The sequence below is a fragment of the Mus musculus genome, chromosome 17, assembly GCF_000001635.26.
Source record: "Mus musculus strain C57BL/6J chromosome 17, GRCm38.p6 C57BL/6J".
In the NCBI taxonomy this organism is placed as follows: domain Eukaryota; kingdom Metazoa; phylum Chordata; class Mammalia; order Rodentia; family Muridae; genus Mus; species Mus musculus.
In genome coordinates, this window is record NC_000083.6 from 80,406,988 (window position 1) to 80,427,202 (window position 20,215).

At 40.1% G+C, this 20,215-nt stretch overlaps 2 protein-coding genes across 9 annotated transcripts in view; one reads left to right on the forward strand and one right to left on the reverse strand.

Moving 5' to 3' along the window:
• The window catches only part of Arhgef33 (Rho guanine nucleotide exchange factor (GEF) 33), a 126,575-nt gene that overhangs the window by 100,065 nt on the left and 6,295 nt on the right, over nucleotides 1–20,215 (forward strand). For 7 of the 8 annotated variants that reach the window (XM_006524512.4, XM_030249876.1, XM_030249875.1 and 4 more), the window contains one exon: nucleotides 19,101–20,092. In XM_006524512.4, coding sequence (XP_006524575.1) covers nucleotides 19,101–19,179 — 79 coding nt within the window. In that variant the 3' untranslated portion in view covers nucleotides 19,180–20,092. Of the gene's footprint in view, nucleotides 1–19,100; nucleotides 20,093–20,215 lie in introns of those variants that run through there. The other variant, XM_030249880.1, reaches the window with a different exon arrangement.
• The window catches only part of Sos1 (SOS Ras/Rac guanine nucleotide exchange factor 1), an 86,702-nt gene that overhangs the window by 13,236 nt on the left and 53,251 nt on the right, over nucleotides 1–20,215 (reverse strand). Inside the window, exons 11-19 of the mRNA NM_009231.2 lie at nucleotides 17,143–17,224; nucleotides 16,129–16,251; nucleotides 15,695–15,798; nucleotides 13,276–13,498; nucleotides 12,022–12,141; nucleotides 7,956–8,118; nucleotides 6,612–6,729; nucleotides 1,581–1,753; nucleotides 1,259–1,375 (exon numbers count right to left, since the gene is read on the reverse strand). Of these exons, the coding sequence (NP_033257.2) occupies nucleotides 1,259–1,375; nucleotides 1,581–1,753; nucleotides 6,612–6,729; nucleotides 7,956–8,118; nucleotides 12,022–12,141; nucleotides 13,276–13,498; nucleotides 15,695–15,798; nucleotides 16,129–16,251; nucleotides 17,143–17,224 (1,223 nt within the window). The remainder of the gene's footprint in view (nucleotides 1–1,258; nucleotides 1,376–1,580; nucleotides 1,754–6,611; nucleotides 6,730–7,955; nucleotides 8,119–12,021; nucleotides 12,142–13,275; nucleotides 13,499–15,694; nucleotides 15,799–16,128; nucleotides 16,252–17,142; nucleotides 17,225–20,215) is intronic.

Genomic DNA, 20,215 nt, shown 5'->3' on the forward strand with positions numbered 1-20,215 from the left:
CAATACTTAAAATATCATGGTTAACAGGAAGTTTTTTTTTTCCTTTTTTTCTGTAAATGACCAATATGAAAGTTTCATGATGGTTCAGACCGGAGCCCCAGGTGCAGCACTGTCACTCCTCTGTGAGGATTTCTTATAGAAGGTGCTAGAAACAAATGTGCGTGATTGAGCTTTAATATAGATATAAATAGCAGAATGCTTGTTAAGCATCTCGGGGGTTGGAAATTTTTCTGAAATACATCCTGTAATTCAAGTTTTTAAAACGCTATTTGAGGCAATTAAACTTTGTTGGAAAAGCCAGGATAGTCGTCAGGAACTGTGGGAATTAGGGCATTCGGACCATATGGACTACTTACTGATAGGCTGAGTTGCTTGCGTTTTGATTTGTGTGTGTGTTAATTTTAGGGCCCTTTCCCTGCAGAATGACCACTTCACAGTGATGTCAGAGTGCCTCACTGGAGTCGACATACATATCTCTAATGAATTATTTTAGGTTCATGTTTAAAAGCTAATTTAGAGTTTGAAAAAAAAAAATCTGGCTGTGAGTCACAGACATTAGCAGTTTACTGTGACCGCTTAGAAACCATTTGTATTCATTTTGACTCTTTATTGAGTGAGGGAGCATATTCAGATGAGTGAGGAGTGATACTGAGCATAAACTTGGCTAGGCACTAAGAAATTACTACAAAATAAAAGAACTATTAAAAATATTTTTATGCAAACTTTGCATTGCTCATGGCTAACATTTCTAATAAATCATTACTCCCAAGTATGCTGGGAGTGGTGGTGGTGCACACTTTAATCCCAGTACTAGGAAAGCAGAGGCAGCAGGATCTCTATGAGTTTGAGGCCAGCCTGGTCTGCAGAACAAGTTCCAGGACAGCCAGGGCTATGAAGAGAAAACGTCTTGAAAAACAAAACAAACAAACAAATGAAGGAAATATACTGATTGTAAATGAATTAGTATAAACTTCTTAAATTCCATGTCCTTGAAATAAATTTTAACTTTTGTTACAACTAAAAATAAACAATATAAATTGGTCACTTTTATAATTACATCATATCAGAATTTATTAAAATCAATATTAGTGTTCACTGATTTGAAACCAGGTGGGATGGCCCTCATTCTATTTACTTATTAAGCACTTGCAATCACCACATTTACATCCCGTCCTTAAGTCTGTGTGACCCATAGTGGGAGAGACTGCAGCGATGCACAAGTGTGAGCGATGCACAAGTGTGAGCACAGGACACTTACGAATCTCGGAAGAGGCTTAGGGTGCCGGGGTTCTATTTCTAGGGATTTGTTGAACAGATAGTCTGTAAATTCTTTCTCCATGCTGTTTCCCATTGGATTCAAGTTTTCAAAGAACCTCTGAAATAAAAGCCAAAAAATTTTTATTAGTATTAAATATTTTAAATTCATGAAGATAGTTTAGGATACACTCAATATAAGAAAATTTGAGTTCCTGACTTTAAATTTCCTTTTTCCTTTTCTCCTCTACGAAATGAACAGCCTTTCTGAGGCACTCAGTGTCTAAGGCTGAGGAGGAGTTTGCACGCTCCCACACTGCACTCACCTTGATGTCCGGCTCCACCCGTAAGCAGTAGGGCTGGTTCTGGTACTGCTGGATCTCGCCTGTGATCTCGGCCACTCTCCTCCTCTTGCTGAAGTTAATAAGCTCTTTCCCGTGTCTCCTCAGGACCTCAGGGTTGCCCTCTTCTGTCTTCAGGATATTTGTGAGATAAATTCCTAGAAAAGACCAGGGAATTACTTAATTGCTAAAGAAGGAAAAGGAAAAGGTTTTTTTCCCTTTCTCATTAACTGTAGGCATAGATAGTCATAATAAGCAAAGAACCAATGACCAGATATATGTCTATTAAATCCTTCTTCTATATAAAATATTTAAGTTTTATAAACATTCAAGGAAAAGGAGATCAAATTTCAGAAATAGATTATTTTTAAAGAATAAAGGCTTCCTTCCAGACTCTTCCCTGTTACATGACCTGGGTTGAAGAAACTTAACCACACTGTCATTGGTGAAGCATAGTGGCAGAACAGCGAGGGGGGGACGGGATAGGACTCAAACTCAGAAGATGACAGCTCCAGCCTTTCCAGTCCTTAGTCTCTCGGTTTGGAGAGGATCATATTTGAACAGGCTTATTTGTGAAAACAGAGGCGAGGCTTCAAGTCTATCAAGCAGAGGGTGACATAATTTTTGCATATTTTAGACTTAGTACACCTGGTGATATGGGCTAGACTCCAGCTTGTCCTGTAGCTGGGGACCATCCTTCTGGCTTCAGCTCCTGAGCACTGGGGTTACAGTGTACACCCATGCCTGGTTCACGCTAAACAGGCACCCTTCTAACTGAGCTACTTCAGTCCACTTCTGCTCTTTATCCAGCCCTCTGGTTCCTTCCTGGCACGAAGGTTCTAGAGCCAGCTATGTTGTTCTCTACCTGTGCTGTCTGAGATAAATTGCTTAGTCTCTCTGTGCCTCAGTTATTCATCTGTGGGAAATAAATTTGTATACAGATTGAGATAGGGCCTGACAAAACAGAAAGTGTCCATTAGTAATAGTTGCAACTGCTGATGTTGGTATCTTAATATTACTTCTCTTTGTTTTTCCTCCCAAATTACACATTGCTTTTTTTCCCGTGAAGGGGTGGAAAACAGGCATGTGTATACCTGAGACTGTTTACTGAATACAAATGTACTGCCTTTCTGCTACATTTAGGTACAGCAAATGAAGGTACACTCTGTGTGTGTGTGTGTGTGTGTGTGTGACTATTTTGAGATTGCACTATGAGGAGATGCCACAGTAGTAGTAATGTTTAAGATGCTATGACAGCATAATGAGGTACCTTTCCTATTTTGAGTTGTTAAGATTAAAAAAGGATCATTAGATTAAATCTCAAAAAAGTGAATTAAGAGTTCAATCAGTAGAATAAGAGAGCGGACACGAGTGTGACATTCCCACGCCATGAGGCATGGACGCATTCTCCGAGCAGGCAGGCTGTTTGTGATGGTAAGACCCTAGGGCTTTATTTATTATGTGGAGTGAAATAAGACTGGCAAGATGTTGGACAAAAGCAAGATCAGTAGTTGTAAATGTTTAGCAGCACAGTACTTCTAAATAATGGTGTGTGTGTGTGTGTGTGTGTGTGTGCGCGCGTGCGTGTGCATAAGGTGACATTGACACCAATACTTGTTTGGTTTGGGCACATGATTTATTCGTCTGTTTCTCAGCACCAAGGCCACTCTTCTAGGTACATTCATAAAATAATGACTGTGTGTTGTAGTAAGCATAGGCTCTTGTGCTTTCTAACAAACATGTCCTTAAGAGTGTACAAATTCAATGGCAGCCAAAATCAACTTTACAAATTAGTCAAAAATTGACGTGTTTGTGGATGGTAGCATCTGGTACTCAGCTTGTGAAATATTTTTTGGTACGTTTAATTTTCATGCTAGGCATAGTGGTACAGGAATATCAGGCCATCTTACAGTGCACAATGAGTATCTTAAGAGAAAAAAGAAAAAGCTTTTAAAAAGCTGTTATATAGGCGATAACAGGTTAGACATATCTTTGCATTTTAGAATTGCTAGCTACACTGACTGCCAAAGAATAGCAGTGTGCAGGCTATCATACTCTGTGCCTGGAGAGAATAGAGGGCACACAAATTTAAGAGGTGGGCCTTAAGAAATTAGTCACTGGACTGAAGAGATGGCTCAGTGTTTACATGTGTTCTTGCTTTCTCTATCACAGGGCTCAAGTCAGATTCCCAGTATCCATATCAGATGTCCCTTTAAGTACAGTTTCAGGGAATCTAACACCCTCTCTTGGCCTCTAAGAGTACCTTCCCTCCAACAATGGTGTGGCGCGCGCGCACACACACGCGCGCACACACACGCACGCGCGCACACACACACACACACACACGCACACGCACACGCACACGCACACACATGGGCAGGACATAGCAGGAAGGCTTTAAGCTCTGTACTTAGGATGACTGAATGACTGGTACAGTGAACAGGATGTCCACACATGTTATAAACAAAACACTTGGATAAAGTTGTAAAAATACAAGAAGCACTTTGGGAAATATCAAGATAAAATTTGGAGAAGTATCGTATGCCTGATTAATGACTGACTAGTCAAAAGAATAAAATCATGGTAGTGCTGTCCAAGCTTTTTTGATCAAACAGTACATTCATATAAATATTTAAGCACATGTGATTTGCAAAGAATATTTGTATATGGACACATTTAATAGGGACCTCAATACTATATACTAGCAAGCTTAATTATTTTTAAATTATTTATGTGCATTTTCCCTGCATGTATGCCTATGTACCACATGCATGCCTAGTACCCATGGTGTCCAGAAGAGGGAGTTATAGTCAGTTGAAACCACCATGTGGCACTAGGAATAACGGTCAGTGCTCTTAAATGCTGAGCCATCTCTCTAGGCCTACCAAACTCTGATTTGAGAAAGAGATAGAGGAGGTGGGGAGGGAGGGATGAAGGGAGGGAAAAGGTAGGAAGGTAGGTAGGCATGTGTGTGGGGATATGTATATATACATGTAGATCTAGTTGTCACTGTGCCTATCAAATACTAGTCTAAGTGGCCAAATTCTCTTCCGTTCTAAAATAATACAGTTTCTTTCATTAGTTAAAAAACATTTGTGATGCCTCCATGTATCCTAGGTGCTAAGAATAGACAAGACATTGTCCCAGAGTTTTGCTCCTTTGAAAGACCAAGAGCCTAAGCTACTGTGCTATAAGCAGTATGTGCATCAGAGTATGAGCCAACTGCTAGAGGACCGAGAACCCCGAGTTGCCTTTTACTGCTAGGAAAGTTGGGAAAAGCAGTGACAGACATTAAGCCCGCCCTTCTGTGTTATTTATGGCGTACTGTTCTGCCTTCCCTATCCCCACACAACTTAAGAGTGTATAAATGGATCTATTGACGCCAAGAAGTAATACACTGAATCGTGGGGTAATGATGAAAGAGTCACACTAACTTTATGGCTATCATATGGCTACTGTACACAATCATTTAAGGCCACTAAAATATAAAATGTACATATGGCAAAAAAGCAACATATATGGCATGTAATCACATACAATGTGCACATCAAAAAGTCCAAAAGCAGGCCAGGCATGGTGGCACACACCTTTAATCCCAGCACTCAGGAGGCAGAGGAGGAAGGTCTCTCTAAGTTTGAGGTCAGCTTGGTCAAATAGTGAGTTCTAGGGCAGCCAGTGCTATATAGAGAGAAAAAAAAAGAAAAAACCAAAAACCCACGAGCAAATGTAAAAGTGTTTAGTCATAAAGTGCAACAATGAAATATGAGAAAATAGATACACTGAGGAAAAGATCAAGGTTAGCATTGTTCTGTGTACTACAACTTAGACTACACAGAAAACAACACAGATGAAGATAAAACTAGGAGAAAATGTACCAATTACTAAGAAAGTCAAACATAACATAGATCAATTTCTACAAACCTTCAGCAGAACGGTCACCAAAGCATGCACACAGGCAGAGGAGAGAGGCTGATTCAAGAGCTGGGTATAGCCCAGGCAGAGCATTTACCTGGCACGCATAAGCTCTGGGTTCCAGCCCTAGCACTGACTGGGGGAAAAGGTGTGTGTGAAGGCGCAGTGTAAAGAATACTGAATGTGTAAAATATAAGGAGGAACCTACAAGAAGGCAACAGACAGGTACCATCTTCACTCTCTATGCAAGAAAAACAACAGGTTCAGACAGGACAGTCAGTCTTGAAAGGATGAAAGGCATTCATCCTCCAGTGCAAAGAAGGATGGTAACAATAAAGGTCTACTGTGCAGAAGGAAGCCTGTCTCCTCCTGCACATCAGTGACGTTGTTTAGACGCGTGGCTAGAGGGTCTCATACAAGTATGGATGCCATCACCATGCTGCTGCTTTCCTTTATTGAACTAAACTACAGGTCAGTCAAGGCAGTGGACTTGTGCAGGAGGACTACAGCAGTAACAAAAATAATAAGACCACAAAGGCACGAGTGATAGGATACGTGATGGCTGTCAGAGATTAGACTAGAAAGCAAAGCGTGTACAAACTGAGTCCTCGCTGAACGAGGTCAGAGGGCTTCGAGCACTTGGAGTGTTTATGGATATCCTGGGCGTGGGTTCCAGGTCTAAAGAGGAAATTTATTTACATACCACATATTCCTTACATCTGCAGCTTGACTGTTCAATGCACCTACTTTGTTTTGTTCTCAGATAGGACCCTGCAATGCATGCCAGGCTGGCCTCACATTCGTGTGCTACCACATCTATCACCTGAGTTACCTATCTTACCGTGCTTGGAGTGAAGTGACATTTTGTCTATGACTCCTGAAACGAGGCCACACAGACATCAGACAGACACTTGTGTCACCTCAGCAAGTTTCAAGGTTTTGAACACTGTGGATTTTCACATTAGGATGCTCAATCTATACTAGGTCTGATTTTTTTTAAAAGTCCCAGCAAGAACAACCTGAAAGGATTACGGTGCTACCTTCTACACTCATTTAATAAAATGTTTTGTTTTATCCAGAGCACAATTAGGAATAAATACTTACCAAAGAAAGGCACACACGGTGGATTAATAGACCTGAGTTTTGCCAAATATTTCTTATAGTGATCTTCACTCAATTCATGAGCTTCTTCTAAAATTTTCTTTTGTCTGCTTGGTATTTGCTGTAATAATAAAAATAAAAATTAGGAGGCCTCAGTTCTACAAGAACTGCAAATCTTGCCAAAAACAAAACAAAACAAAACAAAACAAAACAAAACCAAACAAACAAAAAACCTTAAAACAAAACAAATAAAATCCCAAAAGAACAACTAACTATTATAGCCCATTCATAATCAGCTTTGACTCCAAGAATGTTAATACTGTTTTTACTTTTTAACTTATATATTTTTGAGACAAGGTCCAGGTTGGAGTTCATTTTGTAGACAGGCTGGCCTCAAACATGTAGATCCACCTGCCTCTGTCTCCCAGGGTTGAGTGATCACACCTGGTTTAATACTTTTTTAAAAAACCTTTCTCATATACTTGAGAACAAGCTTTAAAGCATGCATGATATAATCTATCTTGTCATCCCTCATACAATTTATGTGAATGTTTAACTGAGCATTACAAAATGCCGAGTGTAGGTTAGCAAGCTGGCTCAGCACAAACCCGGAGATCCCGTCAGGACGGTAGGAGGGAACCTACTCCACAACTTTCCTTGGGCCTCCCATGTGCCTATGGAGGCACCTGAGTACGCACACACACAAATTAAGAAAATCAAATGCTGTTTTTTCTCCTAACAAATTGAAACCTATGAATGAATTTTAATGAGAACACTTAATTTTAAAAGAGAAAACAATTCATTATGAAATTTAGGTAAGTCTAATATTTAACCTATTACTTAAAAACTGTTAAGTGATTTCCCATTTATATTAGCAGGTGTTAATTATACACAATGGCAGGCTTCATTACAACGTTTTCATACATATCTGCAATGCACTTTGATCATTCACCCCACAGCGATTTCTGGCCAGTCCTTGTCCTGCTGGAGCCCTTCTGCTTCCCAGCCAGTCCTCCCTTGTCCTGCCTGGCCTTTACTCTCGTTCCCTCTCCCTCTCCTCGACCTCGCCCCCTCTCTCTTGGTGATCCAGTGAGTAAATGGCAGCTGCTTACAGAAGCTTGGGTGAGGGGTTATTTATGAACCCAGGACCTTACCTGTAGTTACTGAATAAAATGTCTCTCCCTCTCTCAGCAACCACTAACCACAGTGACATGCTCTGGAAGAGGTGAGTCCTTACAATCTCCACCCAGCTTCCATGACATCATGCTGATAATCACAGCTGCTGGGATTGTAGTGGCCATGTCATGCAAATTCCTAAGTTCCTTTTAAACACACGTACAAACTTACCTCAAATGTGTGGTCTAGTCTGTAAACAGGTGACGAGTTCATAGCACTGACAACTTCCAGGACACCATTGAAGTTGTTCAGCTCTTGAAAGACTTGTAGAATCTCAATTATCCGACTTACTACAGCTACTCTTTCTTCTAAGTTTTCTGTTTCTACAATACATCTGGAAATTGAAACAAACCAGAAATTAAAATTTTTATTTTCCCAAAACTCTGATTCAAAAAGTGTTCAGTATGACTATAAAGAAGACATATGCACACTGAAGGGTTGGACAGGAAACTGCAGAGAAAGGCTCTGGTCAAGCGCATTGCTCTCTTCTGACACCTACACTGTAATACCAGACAACCATTTTCCTAATCTAGCAAGTGAATCCTCTAATGTCAGCTTTCAAATCTTACTGGATGTGTGAATCTCTGTCATTAGGTATGTGCTAGGCCTGTTTATTCTAGAACCTTTGCTTCCTTTGTGTGTGCATATACACAATCCTATTATAGGGATTTCTCTGTTTGCCTGAGGAAAGTCTTGCTATGTAGCTGAAGAAGGCCTAAACCTTGTAATATTCCTGCCTCAGCCTTCTGAGTGAGTGTATACTACCATATCCAGCTTCATTTTGTTTTTTGATATATAGAAATAATTAGTTATGTTTATAGAAATAGCTTTTAAGATAACCATTAGTAAGCCAGGCAGTGGTGGCGCACACCTTTAATCCCAGCACTTAGGAGGCAGAGGCAGGCAGATTTCTGAGTCCGAGGCCACCTGGTCTACAGAGTGAGTTCCAGGACAGCCAGGGCTACAACAGAAAAACACTGTCTCGAAAAAAAAAAAAAAAAAAAGATAACCATTAGTATGCTGCAAAGTCAGTTGAAATATTTTCCTTAAAAACTAAGTAAATAACGGCAGGTGGGGCAGCTCATGATGTGGTTACCATGCACAGGCTCTGGGTTCAAGTCCCAGAACAAGAAGCAAACAAAACATACTACCTAGAAACAAACAAACAAACAAAAAAGTACTTTTTTTTTACATACCAACAATTTATATATTAGTTTATTATATAGTGTGATATGTATACATACATACATACATACACACACACACCTGCTCTCACACACACACACACACTCACACACACACACACACACACACACACACACACACATAAAAAAACTGCTTAGTCCACGCTTAATCTTTCTATTTGAGAGAACTTTTTACATATTAACAATTTGTCAGTAAGAAAAACATTTTAAACCTAGTTCTCAGTGACGTTAATAGTTTATAATCTAAGAAAAATTAAGTTCAAAAGTAAATATACATTAAATTTTTAAAATGTAAAGCTAGCAACAGATATTATTCTTGATGAGGCTAATATAATACTAAGAATAAAACCTCTATACTAAAAACCATCAAAAGAAATGGCTTATAAAATTAAACATGTTAACATATTTAAAGAATTATGTATGCTCTATTTACCTTATCAGGTGAATAATTAAAAACGTAATGCAAGTATGCTTTATACCTTAACTATTTTGGTTACTAAGTATAGAAGTTAAGATCAGTGCTCTTGGGTCCAATTCTACTGGACTTGTAGCTCAGAACCACTGAGATGAGTGAACAAGAATCTGTCACACACTGAAAACGCAGGGGACGCTTCCCCTTAAATCGCCTACTAAAGACCCGAAGGACACTGCTCTCTGTTTCATTCATTGTGTGTCTGTTCCCCAGAATGATAGCTGCAGTAACTGTGGGGAGGTAAGAAAGGGCTTCTGTATTTAAATACATCAACTTTAAAATGAAACCGGGAAGCAACATTTTGGGAGAAGATTCTAGTTTTTACTTTTTAGAGGTATATTATCTCTGATCTCACAGACAACTCTAGCTGTCTTTGTGTGACTTGAACCGCCTCAGGCCTTCATCCAGACTTGTTTTGTGTGTTACCAACTGCTTGTTCTTATGAGCCCAGTACAATCTGTGGACTCTGGCTTCTTCACTGAGAAAACAATATCCAGTATACAAAGCTAAGGTGTCCGCTCCCCAGTTATGAAAGCGCACAGACGTCTCGGCTTTATCAGACGGTGCAGCTCGGCTGATGGACTCCAGTGATCTTAAAGCAAACCACACCCACTCACCATAACTCATAATGCGGATGAGTCTTTGGAGGTGACCCTAAGAACAAGCTACAAACGAAAAATTGTTCAAGAAAATCTACAAAATAATCTCTTTAAAAGGGAGACTCTGGAGTATTTCAACTAAGCTCCTGTCCCCTCCTCTTCCTCCCTCCGGAGCATTTGTTTGAGCCCTGGGGCAGGAGCACCTAATCCCAGCCCGGGATTTTGAGGGGTTGGGGTGCACATCTGGATGGGTTCCTACCCTGCTGAGTTAGGGCTTCACTGAGTGCAGTCTTCATATTTATTTATCTATAATATTTATTTCCTTAATATTTAAGATGTACGGAGCCCTCCCCTTGCCCACTTATGGGCTGAGGCTGTAGGGTAATTAGAACGCTGGGAAAATAGCTCTTTGCTTGGCTCCTGACAGGGTTCCATGCTAGACCCTGAGGCCACAGCATCATTCTTGGCACTTTGACTCTAAGCTCTTAGAATGTAAAGACAGCTTGTAGTCATGTCCTCTCCAGAATTGTGTCACATCTAGAGCAAAGGTGTGTTCAGGAACAGTGGAAGTTGTTATGAAAGGCAACTGGAAAGAAATCTGGAGATAAAAGGAAGATATGTAGCCCCAAATGTGTGTTAGCTAGGAACGGTGTGAACCAGGAAGATAGTTGCAGGTCAGAACAAATATCAGTTATTAAGGAGCTTAAAAACTTTACTTCCAAGAAGCCAGAATTTCATTGGCTTATTCTTCACAGCAACCTGTGCTACCAGGGAACTGTTCACGACAAAGGAATGAAGACGGGAATTAGTAGTGCAACATTTAGCAGCTCGGGGTGCAGCCTGGGAGAGAGAATGTGAACCATACTGGAACCAGTCTTCCCAAAGTCCTAACTATGGGCATCCATCCCCACATCTAACCTGCTTAGTCCGCATCACATTTAAGTAGCAAAGAGAAAGCTGTGGAAGGCAGAGGGCAGTATTGAAAAGTTGCTGTATCCATTATAAAGCATATAAAGAAATAAAAGGTATGACCTAAACAGTGGAATAAAAGCAGGGAGCAGAAACTGCCTGTTTGAGTGACTAGATGAAAATTAACTGAAGTATTTCAAAGTCGCCATCAGAGAGTATGGTCACAGAGCTAAAGGACAGCCTGGTTAAGGCGCACAGAAGTGTAATAGCAGCATCTAGAAAGAGATGAGGAAAGAGTTAAAATTTTAAACAGCACCAAATGGAAAACAAATGGACTGAAAGGCAAGGGGGCTCAATAATAGATATGAACAGACAGAATAAAACAGAACTAATCTCAAGAGAGAGCTGCTGTTCAAAACAGCAATAAATCTGCACACTTGTTGTGAGTTGACCCACTGGACCACAGGAGGTTCTCTTCAGGCTTAAAACCAGGGACCCCAGACAGCAATGTCAGTCTACACAAAGAACATCAGTAAAGGTAATTATAGAATTATACAAACACTATAAATGCCCATTTTTTCCTCTCACCTTGTTTAAAAAGCAACTAATTTAAGGTATCTGAATGTACTTTTGGGTTTGTAGTATAAAAATGTAACACACTGTCAACAGAGGACACGAGTGAATGGAAAAAAGCTCTGTAAGATAAAATGGTGACAGCAGACGGCAGAGTAATCATTGTCATGAAGCATTGTTGGATTTGCACCATTGATTAGGTCTGTTCAAATGTAGAAAGGGAGCAATGAGAGCCGCGTATGGGAGGAGCATCTACCTGCTGGGAAGAAGCTGCAGCCATCTCTAGCCTAGACTGATAAAGTAAGACGCATGTGGTTAGTGCCAGGCAACCATTAAAAACCAAAGTACCAGTGAAATTAAAATGCACATTAGAAAGATACTGAGTTTACAAGAAAGGGGAATGAGAGCACTAAAGAAGCAAAACAGCCCCGCTGGATTCAAAACCTGCCTCTGCCCCAGGAGGAAACGCCCACACTTACTTCTCAAACCACAAAGTGAGGTTAGTGGTGTGCCGAATCATCTTCAGAAGGTTGGGAGAATTAATTTCTTTATCTTCTTTTGTCCACACACTTCCAACTAATTCTGATGGCTGCACAGCCCTAAAATCATCAACATAAAATGGCAATGTCACATTTCTCCTCACGTATATAGCTTACTACAGAAGAAAAACTAAACGACATTTTTAAGTTCTCTTTCATCAACAGAAAGTTGGTGAAAACAATATTTATAACTTTTTTATGTTTTCAGATTAGAACTATTTTAGTAGATACTCTTGCATAATACATTTACTGCTCATTTGTTTATTTTTAAAGACAGTGTCTTCTATGTAGCCCTGGCTAGGTTCTTGCTGTCTGGCACAGCTGGCCTGGAACACATGGCAGTCCTCTGCTTCAGTGTCCTGAGCGCTAGCACGACTGCGCAGAGCAGCATGGTCGTTTTCCCATTTACTGCATACTTTTGCATAATGTCTTTCCTAGCACTTGTAGGTATTATTTACTAAGTTAAGATGGTGAGGTAGTTACTTAAATGGTATCTAGTAAGTAGCCAACTAGGACAGGGCAATTACTAACGCATTCTTGGCTTGTTCTTGCTCTTACAGTGGACAGAAGAGAAAGCCATCCTGCAAATGCCTCTGAGAATAAACTTTAGACATTATCTAACATGGTCACTCAGGGACCATGATAAATGGAGATGGGAGAATTTATAAATTTAGCTCTTTTTCTCATTTGGTGATTAATAATAATTTTGAGATTTTAAGTAAAATTTCAAACCAGAATCATATTTTTCAGATAGTTTAATCAATTTAAACTATAAAGGGTTCTAACTGGCTGAGGCTTAGCTGTAACACAGCAGTCGCTCTATCGTGTACTGTGGAGTAACTGCTGCAGTAGTTTCTATGTTCTGCTTTGTGCTCAGCCTTGGATGCATCAGGCACACACCAGACTCTTCAAACCTACAAGACAGTACAGGCTTTGGCCAAGCCACTGGGACTGCCAGGATTTGAACCGAGCTTCCCAAGCAGGGGTAACTGAAAGAGCACAAAGTTAATTTAAGCAGATCAAGATGACTAAGGGGGCAAAACAACCAGAACTGACTGCAATGCCTTAATGCTGTATACACATCATATGCTGTCTCATTTACATCTTACGACAGCCCTAAAAGGCAGATAATGTATTCCATTTTTAAAATGAACTCTTGAGATAGCTTCTGAGTTTGAATGTTGAATAACATACCGGTATAGATCTGATTCAAGTAAAGTGAGTTGCCGAGCAATTTCTATTGGGTGTAAGGTGAGCAAGTCAAAAGTCTCTATGTGCCCAGGTCTGCTTATGTGCCACTCAACTGTGGGAGGTGAGCTCTGAAATGTAATGTTATGACCTGGGCCATTGTCTCTTGCAATTTTTTTCCTTTGGATTATCTTAGTGATGGATTCGACCCATTTTTTCATTGCTTTACCTGAAATACATTTTAACAAACATTTAAATACTCTTTAACACTTTGTTTTTAAAAAAATGTTTAAAGTAATACAAGTGATACATGAATAAACCATTGCTATAAAGTTCAAATGAGCAAAGTAAATACTAAAAGTTCCCCTCCCCCATCTCCCTCTCATCCTTGTTCCTCACAGGTAATCATTGTCAATAGTTTGGCATGTATCTATACCTTTCCTAAACATATTTTAAAGTAACTTGATTTTTTTTCACCTCCAACATTTTGAAGCTTAGTTCAAAATACTATTTTCACAATCCATATTCCATACGAAATGAAAGATTAACAAGAATAAGTTTCATATTCACAAATCTAATTAATATTGTATTTTATAACCCAATTATGAGGACTGATTGATCATATTAGTCTATTTTTTGATATGCCTGTCTTTTGTACTGTATAGGAAAGTAATCTACTTAACCCTTTATTTTCTGATTTTCATTTAGACTGAACAATAGATGCAAAAACAAAGTTTGTCTAGGCAAACTTGGAGTCATATAATCACAGAATTTTTGAAAGTAAAGGAAACCTTGGAGATAAGCAACATTAGTTTTTCATAAGTAAATTGAATGAGTCTAAAGACTCAAAATTATGTTTCTGATTAGTGCTGATGTTTAAAAAGCAATCTCTCAGTGTAATACACTATTTCTTCCTGATCTGCTCTACTTATCTAACCATGCACTTTTATCAATGGTGTTACAGTGGTAAAAGAATTCCAGCCTGTATCAAGGGTAACCACAGTTTCAGTTAAGGCTCTGGCTTAACCTGAGACTAAAAGAACCAGTTCTAAAACAGATGCAAGTGTGTGGAGTCAGCAGGATGTTCTAGAACAGATGGACGTGTGTGGGGTCAGCAGGATGTTCTAAAACAGATGCAAGTGTGTGGAGTCAGCAGGATGTTCTAGAACAGATGGAAGTGTGTGGAGTCAGCAGGATGTTCTAGAACAGATGCAAGTGTGTGGGGTCAGCAGGATGTTCTAGAACAGATGCAAGTGTGTGGGGTCAGCAGGATGTTCTAGAACAGATGCAAGTGTGTGGGGTCAGCAGGATGTTCTAGAACAGATGGAAGTGTGTGGGGTCAGCAGGATGTTCTAGAACAGATGCAAGTGTGTGGGGTCAGCAGGATGTTCTAGAACAGATGCAAGTGTGTGGGGTCAGCAGGATGTTCTAGAACAGATGCAAGTGTGTGGGGTCAGCAGGATGTTCTAGAACAGATGCAAGTGTGTGGGGTCAGCAGGATGTTCTAGAACAGATGCAAGTGTGTGGGGTCAGCAGGATGTTCTAGAACAGATGCAAGTGTGTGGGGTCAGCAGGATGTTCTAGAACAGATGCAAGTGTGTGGGGTCAGCAGGATGTTCTAGAACAGATGCAAGTGTGTGGGGTCAGCAGGATGTTCTAGAACAGATGCAAGTGTGTGGGGTCAGCAGGATGTTCTAGAACAGATGCAAGTGTGTGGGGTCAGCAGGATGTTCTAGAACAGATGCAAGTGTGTGGGGTCAGCAGGATGTTCTAGAACAGATGCAAGTGTGTGGGGTCAGCAGGATGTTCTAGAACAGATGGAAGTGTGTGGGGTCAGCAGGATGTTCTAGAACAGATACAAGTGTGTGGAGTCAGCAGGATGTTCTAGAACAGATGGAAGTGTGTGGAGTCAGCAGGATGTTCTAGAACAGATGCAAGTGTGTGGGGTCAGCAGGATGTTCTAGAACAGATGCAAGTGTGTGGGGTCAGCAGGATGTTCTAGAACAGATGGAAGTGTGTGGGGTCAGCAGGATGTTCTAGAACAGATGCAAGTGTGTGGGGTCAGCAGGATATTCTAGAACAGATGCAAGTGTGTGGAGTCAGCAGGATGTTCTAGAACAGATGCAAGTATGTGGGGTCAGCAGGGTGGCTGCTGAGTGATTTACAGTTGTCAATGCTGGGTTTTGTTGTTTTGTTTCTGAGACAGGGTCTTACTACTGTAGTCCTGGCTGTACTAAAACTCATAGAAATCATACTCCTTCTGCCTTTTGTGTGCTGGGAATAAAGGTACGCACCACACATCCAGTCTAAATGCTGTATGATAAGAAAGTTCAATATTTTCAAATGAACTCTAATGGTATCAACTGGCAGTAACCATATTGGTAATTTTATCACATGTAAAAGTAGGAACTTAAGAAAAACATACCTCTTACTGTTCCAATAAATTCCTCCATTCTCTGTAAAAGGTCTGCATCTCTTTCAAAGTCATAGAAATGGTGCTCCACCCAGTGCCGACACACATTTAACACCCTGTGGCATCGACACAACACAGAATCTAACATTGAGTGCACACATGAAACAAGGCAACGGTCTCATAAAGCTGTAGCAATTCAAACGAGACTCTCATTCACACCGCTTCCCTCCACCATGCTTAGGGACAGTTTCTCGAACATTTCCACTTTTGTTTTCCTGGCTTCAGTTTCTGAGACAGGGTTTCTCTGTGTAGCCCTGGCTGGCCTGGAACTCAGACTGGCCTGCCTCTGCCTCCCAAGTGCTGGGATGGCACCACCACTGCCCCGCTTTGAACATCCCCACTTTGAAACCCAGGTTTGAGGCTGCAGACGTGTCTCCACTGCTTACCTCAACTGCACAGGCTGAATATATTCCTTTCTAAACCTCTTCAGCTCTGCACTCAGGGGCTGATCTCCATTCTCTATAGCTATGCGATCAGCTTCTGTTGGCTCAGGCTCTGGAATTTCAAATCTAACATGAAACAAAAAATAATGAAAATATTATATCAAATCCAAATTCATGTTCTATTTATATTTATCAGTACAATCAAGAGATAATATAAAAATTACTATAGATATACAGACACATAAGTAAAAATCCACTTTTATAATGTAAAGGCTAATCTAATGATAATATTTTTAAGTTAATATTTTTAAAAGGTTAGTTTTGTCAACAGCTAAAACTAGAAGCAAAATAAAAATATATGTAAAATTTAAAACAAATGAGGCCAATGTCCATTTTTAGTCTGTAGATAACTTTAAATCAGGAGACATAATTTTAAGGATGATTAATGCTTGAAACTTGATTGTTCTTTGGGTAGATTAAAAATATTTTCCTTGATAAAAGCATTTGCTCATTGACAAGATTCATTTTACTCAATATGTAGTAACTTGAAAACTTGTTTAGAACTTATGAACCATTAAAATCTGAATTTCTAGTGTCTCATTATGTTAAAGACATAGTTCCATATAGTTCAGGGGAACCGTAAATTCCTATGACAGTCAAAGACGACCTTGAGCTCTGATCCTCCTGCCTCTGTCTCCCAAGTTCTGATTATAGGCATGTGCCCAGCTGAGGTTCTAAGTCATCCATACTGACAGAGTTCTTTAACTTGATTAATTCAGGCTGGGAATACTGCTTAGATTAAAACAAAGGTTCACGTTTCAATCCCCAGTGCTGCTGAGACCCTGAGAAGTTGGGAGTTTTAAGTACTAAAGCAATATAAAATTTTGATTATTTAAAAAAAATCAAAGTTAGCTTTTATTTTCAAGAGTTCAACAGTTAAGCTTATTAACACAATTATGGGGAACATATCTTAGTCCTTTTAAAAACAAAGAACGTAAACATTTAAAACCGACAGACCTTTCTATCAGAAGACTCAGTAGTTCTTGAGGTCTGCAAAAGGACCTGTATGTTGTAAGAAACGTCCGAACAAAATTTGGATCTAGGAACAAAAAGGAAAAATATTAAAGTCTTGTATAAACAATGATTAAAACTATTATTTTTAGTTTTAAAAGAGATCAAATACTCAGGCTTACAAAGCCCCTAAATGTTTTACCAGAGAGACGGCTTTGGATTATATAATGGACTGCTAGCTTCACTTGCTTCATAAATTGGTAGCAAAAAACAAACAAATAAATAAAACAAAACAAAAACCCTCAAAAAACCAAAACAAAACACTAATTGTAAAATATAATCAACTGACTTCTTGCCCTGTCTTAACTCCTCATTGGCAAGGAACATTCAGTGAAGAAAAGCAAGGACAGGGAACTGAACCAGGTTGCCATCGCTACCAGGATCCCAAAAGTTCTCCTGCCTGTTCATTTACCTTGTAGAGATAGCAGCAGCGGCAGCCCATCTGTCTGACATCCAGTTTAATTAACTACATTTCCTAATTTCCTTTAGATCATGTTAACAAAGCATACAACTAGAAAACAAATCTTACAAAGTAGTAAGGTAAGTTAAATAGTTTTTAAAATCGCTTAATTGCCAAAAGCCTTATTTATAACTGCTAAAAAAAAAAAAAAAAAAAAAAAAAAAAAGTCTCAAACTCAGTGAGAAAGTCTTTTGCCACACAAGCTTGATGGCCCTGCGGTCAATCCAGGCGGTTGTTCTCCCGCCTCTATGCCCTCCACACTCGCGCCGCACACCACACACACACACACACACACACACACACACACACACACACACACACAGAGAGAGAGAGAGAGAGAGAGAGAGAGAGAGAGAGAGAGAGAGAGAGAACATGGTTGTAAAAAGCCCTTGCTTTTATTTGAAGTAGTTCCTGAGTCAGATGACCCTCTAGTCTTGCCTCCTTGGATCTTTTTTTAGAGCACGCTTCTAAGTTAGGGTTAGGGAGCTGGGATGGGCACAAAGGAGCCTAGGCTATTTTCTTCTGCATAAGGAAGGAAAGGACATTTTCTTGTACTGGAGGAAGCAACAATAACAACAAAAAACCCAAAAACCATTTCCTTGCGTATGGTGGCATGGGCCTTCAGTCTCAGCAGATGCAGAAGTAGGCATGTCTCCGGGACTCAAGGCCAGTCAGAGACACACAGTAAGACTGTCTGAAAAAAAACCACTCGTTCTACAACTCAGATCTCTCTAGGGTCCACCCACGATTAGTCCAAAGTCTTTAAAAGAAGGGAGAACATCTGTTAACTTGAGTCTCTTGTAAGAACATTTCTCTGTTTACATTATTAACATGGATAAAGTGACGGGAAATCCACTGATCGCAGTAAAAACCTATACATTATCAATCATAATTTTATAAGAAGTCTTTTACTAGGACAAAGTTTAGTGAAATTAGAGTATATTTAGAAAAATTTTAAGTTGATTCTGAGAAACCTAAATTTGACCTTAAAAGATCACACAGTAAGTTTTTAACCTTAAACTAAAATTCATGGATTGATCTAATCTACTGGTATATATTATCATCAAGATAGTGAACTGATTTAACTATCAAACATCCCTGAATTTAAAGTACTTAATACTTTTTTACTTTGAAGAAAAAAATTACAGAACAAAGGATATTATTGTGGGAGGTTTTTGCTTTTGAGACAGGGCCTAGCTAGCTATCCAGGCCGGCCCTGAATTCACAGTCCTCTAGCTTTTAGTCTCAGTGCCCAAAGTGCCCAAAGTGCTGGGATTGCAGGCATATTTGACCAGGCTTCCAGCTAAAAACTTCTTTGGTTTTATTTAAGGTTCCTTTAGTTTATACCTCCTAAGGCTAGAGTGGGTTACTAGTAAAAGTATCTTAGATACATAAAATCTTTTAACAATTTCCTTCTTGTTGGTATTTTATTGTCTGTCTTCAGTTACAGAGATCCTCAGTTACAGACTAAAGTCTCATCCAGAAGAAAAGATTTTAAAACAGAAGGCTGTACAAGATTTTAAAACACAGGTATTTATCGGTACCATCACCACCCTCCCTTTCAAGATTCTTCTTCCTGTTCTGCAAATCTATTTGTAAGGTGAGGCTTCTCAAAGTAGCGTGTGTCTAGGAAGCAACAGCGGGGCCACAGTGGGCTGCTCGGCTGGCTGCCCGCCCTTGCTAGAGAGCTGTGTATTCTAGATGAGGCCTCTGAGTGTCTCTGGGCTGGGCTCCACATTGCAAGTGTGTGCCCACCGCTCCTCCAAACCCAGGTTTATTTCAGGCTGACAATCTAACATCACACCCAGAACTATTTCTTTTCAAATGCTACCCAACATCAGGCTAAAAGCTGTGGGTTTCAGACAGAAGAGAAGTGCTGCGTATGTTTTAAGAAAAATATGGCTATTTTTTAAAGTGGGGCTCTTCAATTTAGGCTACTAGCTGATGGCAGTGCCGGGAAAGGCACCCTGCACCTCCATGCCACACAGTCACACGGGACCACACCAGTTCCCCGTGCTGCTGTGTGAGCTCTGGGGAGGTGAGCAGCGCAGGTCAGACAGCAGAGTGGGGAGCACAGGAGAGCACGGCCACTTGTTCCTGCCCTGGTGCTCTTCCATCAAGGCAGACGGGATCAGAGGATCCCCATCAGCCCCACCTAGCTCTGAATTCTAAACATATACAAGTTATCAACCTATTTCAGTGTCACTATACAAATTTACATACATGACTAATCCAGAATGCAGCTGTAACTGCTAAGCTGGTTAGAGGCACCAGAAGTCACTAGAAATGCACAGTCTAATGATGACCTTATAACTGGTGCCCTGTCAGAATGCACAGCTGTCCTTCCTGTCACACTGCTCACAAGAGGAGCTTCTGGTGCTGGCGAACGAAATAAATGCTCCGCAGTGGCCACTACTGTAGTGTGGCCTAACCTGACTGAAACTTCATTTGTTCTTATTTTGGCTGGAAGCTAAAAGCAGCCTTGCCAAAAAGGGAGGGTGGGGTGTGTGAGGAACGACTAAAATACTCCAAGAAAACTGGCAGAAGCTTACGTACTTA